This window comes from Myxine glutinosa, chromosome 1 (genome assembly GCF_964187855.1).
Source record: "Myxine glutinosa chromosome 1, kmMyxGlut1.1, whole genome shotgun sequence".
NCBI lineage: Eukaryota > Metazoa > Chordata > Myxini > Myxiniformes > Myxinidae > Myxine > Myxine glutinosa.
The window spans coordinates 258,317,634-258,329,827 of record NC_136261.1 but is presented as its reverse complement, the minus strand read 5'-3'; the positions used below and the strand labels follow the sequence as shown (position 1 = coordinate 258,329,827).

Below are 12,194 nucleotides of genomic sequence, written 5' to 3'. Positions count from 1 at the left end.
TATATTGCATGAACAACAGTCACATGTTCGGTGTTTTATGGAGGAGGAGAGTGCCTGTGTAGTGGGGTAGAGCAGTGTAGTGGAGGAGAATGTAAGCAACCCCATTTACTCCTTCCTAAGTGGAAAATCCTAAGCATGTTTAACAGGAAGATAAATAAACCATGGCAGTAACATCAAACACCCTTCCTATCACCAAGTTTTAATCAACCATATATAACACAGCCAGTTTGTGTGCTTTTTATTATTATTATCATTATTATTTTTTAATACTAAGTCGAGGCTCGTGTAATAGCTAACACATAGTCCATATAATAAAGGGAGTGGGAGACAAGAGGGAGGGGATGGGGTGGGGGGGTTTGCCAGCAGCCCCTGTGCATCCTGAAGGAATATTTGGGGGACAGAGCACAGACAGAGCAGGGGGAGCAAGGCCGGAGAGGAGTCGGTAGAAGACAGAAAGACCACCAACCTGCCTGCGGTGAGTGAGTGAAAGGCCCTCGGAGTTAGCTTCATCGCGGGAGATTCCAATGATTCTGAACGCTTTGGTTTCAACAGCGTGAAGCTGAGCTAGGTGTGAGGCAGGAGCACCGGCTCAGAGGGGAGAGCAGTATTCCATTGAGCTGCGGATGAAAGCCTTGTATGTGGTGAGGAGCTCAGGTGTGCCAAGGAAGGACTTCGCACGACGGAGGATGCCCAGTCGGCGACTGGCTTTGGCGGCCAGCTTGGAAATGTGGTTTTTCCAGGAAAGATCATGGCAGATAATGAGACCCAAAAGCTTGAATGACAGAACTTATTTGAGAGGATTGTTGAGAAAGTAGATGGGAGGGTTGTCCAGACGGTCTTTACGGAGAGACATAGTGTGAGTGTGAGATTTGTCAGGATTGAAAGGCATGTTCCACGTGTTTGTCCTGTTTTTTGAGGAGAGACTTTTGAAGAGGAGGGATGGGGGTGGGGGAGGGAGGGAAATTTGAAGGGGACGGGTGAGGGTGGAGTTTTGAAGGGGAGGGGAGGGTGAGGGGAGATTTGAAGGGAAGGGGTGAGGGGTGAGTTTTTAAAGGGAGGGGTGAGGTGGGAGTTTTGAAGGGGAAGGGAAGGGAGAAGGTTGTGATGGAATGGGGGTAGGAAGGAGTAGAGGGAGGGGACAGGGAGTGGGACGTGGGTATGGGATAGGGTTTGTATTAGTAGAAGTAGGGGAGGGAACAGCAGAGTGGAGGATTTGACACTGAAGATGCTGTACAAAAGGATTATTGAAACGATTAATGAAATACGAACATCCATTGCAAGCTGGGGTTCTTGAAATTTTCAGGTCGGATATACGTTTGAAGATGTTAGAGGAGGGGTGATATAAAGGATAGTTTCGAGAATGTAGAAAGGAAGAGCTGTTTGAGTTTGTGTGGTTGGAGGATTTATTTGAAAGCCAACTTTTGAATAGGAAAAGATAGAGTGAATTATAAAATAGAACAGAGAATTCAACACGGGAGAAAAAGGAAATTGAAACATTTTAAATGGCACTGTGAAGACCATCCAGGTAAGACGTGGAGGTGTATATTAGCATTTGGTAGGTACATCGGGAAGTTGAGGTTTAGTTTTAGTATTTTTCTTATTAATTGGTCGTAGTGTTGGCAATTTTTCACTGATACATCCAGTTCACCTTTGGAAAACGACCTTTGAAAGTGCAAATAAAAATGTTTAGACATTAAATGAACAGTTTTAGAGTATTAGTGCATCGCAGCAGGTCATGTCCAATTGGGGTGGAGGAGTCAAGACTGGTTGTTAATTTCTCCATGTGGAATGAAGAACTATTATTGGTGGGGAAGATCAGCAATCAGCATTGGTGGGCTGGTAGACCAATGGATGAAATCAACAGGATGTTCACTGAGGTATGCTAATCACTGTGAGAAGCAAGGATAAGCTAATATTTTGGGCGTTAACCCTTTGCTATAGCAAAGGAGGGAAACGGGAGATGGCCGAGCGTTAATATATGGTAGGAGGGAGTCAGAGTGCTTTCATGGGACAGGGGGCACATGGGAGTGAGATTGACTGACTGATTTTGATATGAAGGGTCGGGGCTAGGGGGTTAATGGTCAAAGGGACTAGGACTTGGAAATAAGTGACAATAATAGGGGTGGTTGGGTGACCAGCAGTGACAGAAGATTATATAATCAAATGAATATAGCTTCAAAAAGTGATCGAAATAATTAATAAAATAAATAAAAAGATAAAATAATACTAATATAATAATCAAATAGCACACAAAATTAAAGAATAAAAATAATAATTAAAGTGGAAGAGCGTTGAAAGAGATGGCGTACAGTGCAGGCCAGACAGATCTGCCTGATAAACTTCCAGACCTGGCAGTACCTTGGGAGGCCCCTAATGACCATCAGTGAAACACATTTGAAGAGTCCATGATCTGAAGGGAAAATATAGAGCAGAAAAGGTTAGACTGAAAATTAAACATGATAAAGTCATAAAGAATGGTAACCAGCAGAGGAAATGTAGCTTGCGAATACAACAGATAGCATGATGCCAAAGGCGTCATGAAAGCCATTGGCTGCAATGCCATGAACATTGGTGTGAGGACAAACAGCAAGCCAGCTGGAATTTTGACAGGTGGAATCACCAAAGATTAAGAAGAGGGAGTTAGAATTGAGGCATCAGATAAAGTGAAAGTGAGCTGATGGAGCCTTTATACATTGAGTCATCACAGTGTAGAGAGCAGGACTGTAATAGAGTGTTTGCTTTTGTGAAAGTATTCCATGCCAAATCAAGTATTCCCAGGTTGTCCTTGCATTTGCTAATCATTATGAATGCACCTATTTACTTCCCAAGAATTGAGCAGGCGAAACAGGAGTGATGTTGTTCGGAAGGATTCCCAGAAGGTGTCAGAGAACATGGGAAATTCTGTTTTCAATAAATAGCTGCAGATTCGCCAAAGACAACACAACATCAGAGAATGGAGGAGAATGCATTGAAAGGATGACATATTTTACGAGCAGGAAGGAAGAAGATCAGAAAGTTGTATAATAAAGAAAGAAAGAAAAGAAAGGTGAAAACAGGGGTTGGAGGTTTTTATGAGCAGATATCAATAAAATAACGCCTGGTGCGTTAAGCCTGGTGTTGGCTTAGCGGTTAGGGTGCCGGCTTGGGATCCTAGTATCCTGGGTTCGAATCCCGGTCGATCGCTAAATTAACATGAGGGGGGTTGACTCAGCCTGTCACCCTTCCGAGGTCGGCAAATTGAGTACCAGATTGCTGGGATGAATGATCCCGGTGTGTACCCCGGTTTAGAATAGGTACACCGTATCCCTGCACATCGTAAGAGGCGACTAAGGGTTGGCGCCAGGAAGGGCATCCGGCCATAAAACATTGCCTCAAACAGGGAACCATGATTGTCATGGGGCCCACAAGGCCAACCCCTGCTCTAGCGGGGAAAATGGCCTTAAAACGATCATTCATCATTCATTAAAACGATCTGTCTTCTTCCGACTCCTCTCCGGCCTTGCACCCCCAGCTCTCTCTGTGCTCTGTCCCCCAAATATTCCTACAGGTCGCACAAGATCTGCCTGCAACCCTCTGATGGTTAAACTGCCGAAATCTCGGCTGGCTGCTCACCTTCACTCTTTCAATCCTCTTTTCTCCCGCCTCTGGAACAAACTCCCTCACTCCCTTCAATCCCACTCCTCCCTCCAGGTCTTTAAAACAGCTGTTCACCACCATCTCTTATCTTCCCCCATCCAAAACCTTGATCTTTTCTACCCCCGCTAATTCACCCCAGATCCACCTTGTTTGAAATTCCAACTTCTTTCCTGGAAGTCATGGCAGTGTCCATATGTTTTATACCTCTCCCACCCCCCCCCCCCCTTCCCATGCCCTCCCCCTTCCTATGCCCCCCCCCAAAGCCCTCTCCCTCTCCCTCTCACAGATCTCTCGATGTCTCCATGTCTCTCGGTCCCTGCTCTCAAATGTTGTGTTTGTGTCCTTCCCCCTCTCTCCCCATCTTGTCTACCACTCCCGATGTTATCTGTTTTATGTGTCGGTTTGTCTTTCTGTGTGATTAATGTTCGCTCTTAACGAGCCTCGAACTTGTATACAAAAAAAGAAAAAAAAAAAAGAAAAGAAAAAAAAAATCATTCATATATCAATAAAATAACGATTGTTATCTCTGCCACCGAAGGTGGATGGAGATTATGTTTTCACCCCTGTTTGTCTGTGCACAGGATATCTCAAAAAGTTGTCGACAGATTCGGACTAAATTTGGCGGAGAGGTTGGGTATGTGACAAGGACGAAATGATTAGATTTTGGTGAAGATCCGGATTCGGATCCGGCTAGTACAATGTTTTAAGCGATTCTTCACCATTGGGAGATTGGGCTAAAACCGATATATAACATGATATCTCAAAGAATTAAGGACGGATTTGGACGAAACTTGTTGGACAGGTTGTGTGTCTGACAAGAAAGAATCGATTCAATTTTGGTGAAGATCTGAATATGGATTCGGATATGAGAATTATTTAATTCTTTAAAGTGATTCTTCACCATTGAGAGATTGGGCTCAAACCGATATATAGCACGATATCTCAAAAAGTTATGGATGGATTCCGATGATAATTGGTGGGCAGTTTAGGTGTTTGAACAGGAAAAATTGAGTGTATTTATGTGAAGATCCAAATCCGGATCCGGATACGATAATTATTTAATTATATTGCACGATATCTTAAAAATTTGTCGACCGATTCTGACAAAACTTGATGATGTGTTCTTCTATTGCGGATCCAGATCTGGCTTATCAATGGGATACAAAATGTAAACTGTTCAGCCTGGCAGAGGTATGCACTCTCTTCCAAGTGCTGTTCTTGTTTATTAATTGATTTATTTGGTAGAGGTATAGATATGGAAGACTCAATTACATATAACAGAAATGATTAATACCACAGCGACAACAAAAGGTGAGCACTGCTGATAGACATTTACAATCTTTATATGAATAGTTTTGTGTTGAAAAGCAGAGATTGATACATAATGTAAAGTCGGAACCAATGAAGCCCACTGAGGCCTCTTGGAAACTATGAACCAGTAACAAAAACAGCGAGACTCTAAATACTTCAACCGGTAAAACCAAGCTTTGCAGAAGCGAAGCAATACCGTGTCCTTTTTCTTTTTACGCTTCTTCTCTAAACAGGCAGCTGTGTTCTTGTTCCACAGGGCTCATGCGCTCACGTGTGCGTGGAGCTGACACGGCTCAGAGTTCCATCTTGACTTTCTTGGACAGCCACTGCGAGTGCAACGAACATTGGATTGAGCCCCTTCTGGAGAGGGTGGCTGAGGTACATATGTTGATTGTCTGTGTTGATTTATGTTTGTCATTAAAGCCTTACACATGTAACATCAAGAAATGCAAATGGAGCATGGTGATGTACGCCTTGCATTGCAAAGATATCACGTGAAATGAAATGGCTTTAAAGTTAAAAACATCATTGTGTAAAAACTGCACTCAATGCACTCAATCATATATTTTCAAGGCACACAGGGACCAATTCATCACTATGAAAAGAATAGCTCTTTGCTATAACCTCCATTCCCCCAGTTCTCCTTTTCTTAGGCGTTGAGTAGTTTGATGGTTCTTTAACACAGCCTTCCCATCTTAATGGTTTTTTTTTTTTTTACCTCTTTAATGTTTGGTGATGGAGTGAGTTGTTTTTTTTTGTAGCAAAGATGCACTTAGATCGCGAGTCCTTCAACATTTTTTCCGATGCTTGTAGATTTTTAATTTTCGTTAGTTATTGTGGCTATAGTTAATGAATCTACATCTCAGATGGAACATGTGTATTACATGAACATGTGTATATACATGTTTGCGCCTCTCTCTCTCTCTCTCTCTCTCTTTCCTTTTTCTCTTTCTCTCTTTCTGTCTTTCTCTTTCTCTGTCTTTTTCTCTTTCTCTCTTTCTTTCTTACTAGGGCATGCCCGTACTATATATATGCCCGTACTATATATCTATCTAAAATTATATCCCCCCCCCCTCTATTTACATGAAATGGTTTGGTTCATTCGCAACGCCAAAGCGAACGGCGAACGGCTTGCGAGTACAGTGACAATCCCCCCCCTCTATTTACATGAATGGTTTGGTCCATTCGCAACGACCACAGAACCCCCCCCTCATGCAATGGTTTGGTCCAAAGCGAACGGCTTCCGGAGTTTGGTAAAGCAATCGCCATCGCGTGCACAAACGCGCAGGAAAGCGAATGAATCGCAAATTCGTTTTTATTAGTGATACGAATTGAATTGGGAGAAATTGGGAGATGAATGAATTGGGAGAAATAATGCGCATAAGAAATCGAATTACGTACCGTAATGGCGGTCAGCTCGTAACGCGCTCAGCTCCGCTCGTCTCACATCGGCCACGCCTACGCAACAAAGCGTTCTGTGATTGGATGCCGGAAAGCGTGCTGCCGGACAGTCGTCACTGTCCGGAAGTTCGCAAATCGCAGTTAGGATGAATCGTTTTAATTTAATCGCAGTTTGAATTCGTTTTAAAACATAGTTTAACGGCAACATAGTTTTCCAACGTGAAATAAATGAATACGCTGTCAAATGTGCCGTCCGAGGCAGAGTCTGATCGCCACGTTCGGCACACGTGATAGCTCGCTGCTCTCTGATTGGTTGAAGCGTTTTTTGGACATAGCTCGGTAAGTAATTGTCCGATTAATATGAAACCTTGAAAAGGCACATCCTCGGGTCCCCAGCAATATACCTGGCAAGTTTCAAGTATATCGGACCCGTGGTTGTCGAGAAACAGCGGTCACAGACAAACACACAGACACACAGACACACAGACAGACACACAGAGATTGCTGGAATTATAGATAGATGCACGGCCACATCTTTTAAGTTACAAACTCCAAACTCGCAAGGGCAAATCTGCCTTCCTTCCCTTCTCTCCCCAACACCCCCTCCCCACCATCTCTCCCCTACCAACTCCCCCCCCTCCCCCCCACCTCCCCTACCACCTCCCCAAAACGGAGGGGCCTATCAAAGTCCCCCGCAAAAGATATATAAAACAGTATATCTCTCCCTTCCCTCTCCCATCTCTCCTCCCTCACCCCTCCTCCTCACCCTCCCCCCTCCCATACATGACAAATTGGATGAACACGTTTGCACGTCCATACATGACATATTGGATCAACACGTTTACCCGTCAATACATGACACACTGGATAAACACGTTTGTGGAATTTCCTTTCAACGTTAGTCTGACAGATGTCGAACAGAGCGGGATCATCTCCCATTTTGAATTGGACAAACCTATGTGCACGTCACTAACCATGGATAAGGTGCTATCTGGGCCAGAGGAGACTGGATGAAGTTATCTGGAAAAATCACTAATTTATCCAGTGAATAAAGTTAATCCAGGCTTTAAGCAACAGAACTTATCCAATGGATAAATTGTATCCCCCGTATAGATTATTTATCCACAGAATAGTGCTTATCTGGGTTTCTAGCAACTGGCCCTGGGGTTCAAAAGGCACGTACCATTTTAAAAGAGATTATAACTTGGGCTTCCCTTGAGGGATGACAATTGCACTGTGGCTGGCACCCTGTTTACCCGTTCTGGTTTTTAGAACTCTCCTAGACGGTAATTACTCTTACTATTAAGGTTACTTGTCTTATCTCACATTTCAAACGTTTGTCTCATTTAACTAAGACAATGGAACAAATGTTTATATTTGTATTTTAATGTGTACATATGGAGAATACCTCGTATATCGTATCACCTTTATATTGTCTTGAATGTCAATTTGTAATTTTATTTTTGAAAACGACAACCGATGTGATAAGAAATATCAATTACATTGCTGTCGACTGTATCGCCATTGCTTGCAAATGAGCAAACATCCAAGAATAGTTAGAACTAGCCGAAACCCGTGGAACATCCACGGAAGGGAGGATGTGGTGTATGGATAGAGTGTACCATTATGGATGGCATCGGAGATTTGCTTGTCCGAGTAAGAGTTAGGAAGAAAGATGAGAATGAAGAGTGCGTATATGAACAACGTATTTATTGCAATCTACTTAAATGACAACGCCACGATATACTTTTGAAAATATCACGTACCGTCTCGGTCAATGCCATCCTTTTATCTCTTCGTATACAACTCTGATTTCTACCTTATCGTGAACAGGGTAAAGCCTACTTTGATAATCATGAACGGTGGCAGATGCAGGAGTTGGTGAAACGAAAGGGGGGGGGGGGGCTGATCATGACCTACCCTACGCCAATATGACTCAGCCAGCTGATTCAGAGACAACGCAGGAATAAGTCAGGTTCACTATGTTAACAAATATAATTTCGTTCAAAATTTGGGTAGATTAGCAAAACTATACATTTTTAGAATATTCAGAGCATGAGGAATCCAAAAATGAATGTTTACATTTGCGTAGACACCTTTGCGAAAATGACACTCAGGACAGTGATGAAGTTTGCGTCAGGTTCTTTGCGTCAGGTTCTTCACTATGTTAACAAATATAATTTCTTTCAAAATTTTGGGAGATTAGCAAACCTGTACATTTTTGGAATCTTCAGAGCATGGAGAATCTGAAAATCAATGTTGGCATTTGCACAGACACCTGCATGGCCGCCATTTTGGATTTTGAAAATGGCCACCATAAAATACATATTTTGCGCGATCTCGGCTTCTAGTCAACCTCGAAACTTAATTAAATATGCTAATCCTATGTTTTCTGGGTCAAGGAATCCAATAAAGGCCTCAAAATAGTGCTCAGGATTATAGAAAAGCAACAAACAAAGGTAATTGAAAACCATTGTCTTTATATTTGTGATATAACTGTATTACATAATACATGATATTGCAAGTCCTTTGAAGTTATAGGTTGTTATAGAAAGTTATAGGTAGTATCAGATTGAACTATAAGTCCTATACACAGGATCTACGAGGTCTATACCGTTCAGGAATATGCTTTTACAGATCTTCATCACTGTCCTGAGTGTCATTTTCGCAAAGGTGTCTACGCAAATGTAAACATTAATTTTTGGATTCCTCATGCTCTGAATATTCCAAAAATGTATAGTTTTGCTAATCTACCAAAATTTTGAACGAAAAAACATAGTGAACCTGACTAAATTGCAAAGTTACCATCATATTGAGTCAACTTACTTACACACTGGCTAGCACGTAGCAGCCAGTCTTTGAGGAACAATAAACTGCTCTATTCACGGTGCTTAAGGTAATCCTTCAAGTCATTTAAAAACAACCCAACGTTGACGAAGCATGGCATACGAGGCCCGTTCAAAAAGTTCACGGAACGACGTACTCTCAAAGGTCTGAGGCCAAAATGTTTGTTTTTTTCCCCCCTTACACAACAGAAACAACAACTGGATAGGTAGGGCCGAGGCCTATGCCTACGTTTCGTCACTCGGCGAAGTACACTTTGTTTTAAGCTTTCAGAAGCTGAAGCCTTGGTATTTATTGCTTTATATGATACTGATGGGCTGCTGATCGGTTTCACTTCGTTGTAATCACAGTATATGGAAGAAATTATGGTAAACCCACCTGATGAGGTTAGCGTACAGCGCGATCGACGACACCGGCACAAATGGCGGAATGCATGCTCAGGATTGTCCACTCAGTGGACGGCTTGCTGTCGCCTTCGACTGTCCAATCAGCGGACGGCTTGCTGCGCCTTCACCCAGCAGACGCCAATACGATGGAGTCGTAAGATGGCGTCGTATCGGCCGTTAATCGGATGATTTTCGGCCCCAACGTCGGCTAATTCCGATTTTTCGAGTATGGCTGTAGGTGATAAACAAAGAGCGCGGTTCGTAGATCGTAAATCCATGAGTGCCGTGGGCATCGGGTCACTGGGTGCGGCGTAAAAGGGATAACAAAGTCGAGTCCTTACAGTATTATTATATAGATACCATTCAGAGTTGAGCAAGTTGTTTGGGTTAATTCTTCCATGAGAGTCCATAGTGGAAAATCGCATCATATAATGCATAAAATTGCTCCAAGTTCCTAATTTGAAAACGATATCGACTACAAAAGCAATGTATACAGTGATTCGTTGGTATGAAGATTAGACATTCGATGATATGAGTGAGGAAAGTGAAAAAAAAAAATTTGGAGTTCTTTATCATACAGAAACCATCGTGGCCTGTTCCAAGTCGACGTGTCTTTGAGCAGGCTGAAACAAAATGGTGGCTTAAGATCCCTGCGAGATGATAACTGGCTGACCAAGATGGCATGCCGCTATCTTGGTAACGCTTTTTTATGATGAGCACCCCCTAAATTATCATCCAAAGGGGGTGTTTAAATTTACCCAAATACATAGGCACTCCCTTGGAGTTCCATTAGTGGGCTTGCAAAGTTTCGGGCCACTAGGTTTCATGGTTTTGGAGTTATGGAGGAGAAACACACTGAGTGACTGACGCACACTTTTATTATTTTAGATACTTAAATACAAGTGTTGTATTAAATTGACTCGCAGAAATTTGAATTATTGGCTACCTGAGTCTATATTGCACACTTATAAGTTTCCACAAATGGTTTAAAATTTGGGAATAGCACTACAAAAATGAAAATAATCTAAACCATTGCACAGTACTGTATATATCTCCATTAAATATTCTAGTTTTGCAGATCAGATAAAATTTGACCATTTTTCTGCAGTAGCCCAGTTATCCTGCAGATGACATGTGTAATGATACCGAATACATCCATGTAGTCATGGACTTTATTTAATTCTCAGTCTCTTCTAATCGCATTGCATTAGTTTGTTTTGGAGAAATAACGTGCTGCTTGAACTGTCAGGTAGATAAAGGTGGGCCTTGACAGCCTTGTAAAATTCTACATTTTTGCTCCACTCTATATTTGCATTCCATGATGCCACCTTCACAGCTGCCAGAAATGTTTCCACTTGTTCAGGGCATCAGTAGGATCATTGTAGCATTTTATTTTATATGGGAGATGCAAGACACAAGAGTGCAGTTAGTGCGACATGTCCAAGAATAGCTTTTTGATATGAACCACCCAACCGTGTCTGCACACCAGCTGTCATCCATCCCTGAACATGCCACCTCTGCTAAATGAGACTGGACCTGGTCCTTTCCTGTAAGATTTATTGTGCCAGGGTAGCTTTTACTGCTAACTGTGCCGTTTCCAAAGAGATTCACTCGTGGCAACTTGGCAGATGAGCTTAATACATCTGTGACATTTTATTGCAATGCATTTGGCATTCCAAGAAACCCGTTAGGGAATCTTTGTGGAAATACTAATTGGATTGCTATTATGTAGATGAACCAAAAATGATTGCATTTGCTGAAACTAGAACGGCATTCGGTAGAGCGCATAGGGTAGGGTGCATACGTTTGTCAGGCTGAACAGTTTACGTTTTGTATTCCACTGATAAGCCAGATCAGCATCAGGACCTTAACCCAAATATAACCGCCTTGTTCATGTGATGTACCCAATTCAACCACCAAGTTTTTGTAATAACTCCTCTGCAACTTTTTGAAATATCATGCTATATATCGTTTTTGCTTCAAATTCCCCATTGGTGAAGAATCACTTTAAAAAAAAAAATTCTCATATCCAGTTCCAGATTCGAACCTTCACCAAATTCTAATTGATTTGTCCCTGTCGCACACCCAACCTGACCACCAAGTTTTGTCCGAATCCGTCCAGAACTTTGAGATATCGTGCTATATATCGGTTTTAGCCCTATGACTCGATGGTGAAGAATCGCTTCAAAATATTCTATGATCCAGATTAGAATCTTCACCAAAATTGAATCAATTCTTCCTTGTCCCACACCAACCTGTCCACCGAGTTTCGTCCGGATGTGTCCACAACTTTTCGTTTTTTTGCCCTATCTCTCAATGGTGAAGAATCACTTAAAAAATTCTCAGATCCAGATCCGGATCTTCACCAAAATCTAATCTTTTCGTCGTTTCAACATACCCAGCTTCTCCACCAAGTTTCGTCCGAATCCATCCACAACTCTCTTGAGATATCCTGTTTACAAACAGACACACAGACAGGGTTAAAAACATCACCTCCATCCACCTTTGGTGGTGGAGATAATAATCCACGTATTTGCCAAAAACTTCTGTATTTTCCACGGTGCCCTTAACCTGTTTGTATTCTATGTACAGGTTCTGATAAGAGTATGAAATGTA

At 42.2% G+C, this 12,194-nt stretch overlaps 1 protein-coding gene across 2 annotated transcripts in view; it reads left to right on the top strand.

The window, feature by feature from the left end:
* Positions 1–12,194, top strand: part of LOC137436689 (polypeptide N-acetylgalactosaminyltransferase 2) — a 246,484-nt gene that overhangs the window by 142,375 nt on the left and 91,915 nt on the right. For both annotated transcript variants that reach the window (XM_078786246.1, XM_078786247.1), the window contains exon 7: positions 5,204–5,325. In XM_078786246.1, the coding sequence (XP_078642372.1) occupies positions 5,204–5,325 (122 nt within the window). The remainder of the gene's footprint in view (positions 1–5,203; positions 5,326–12,194) is intronic.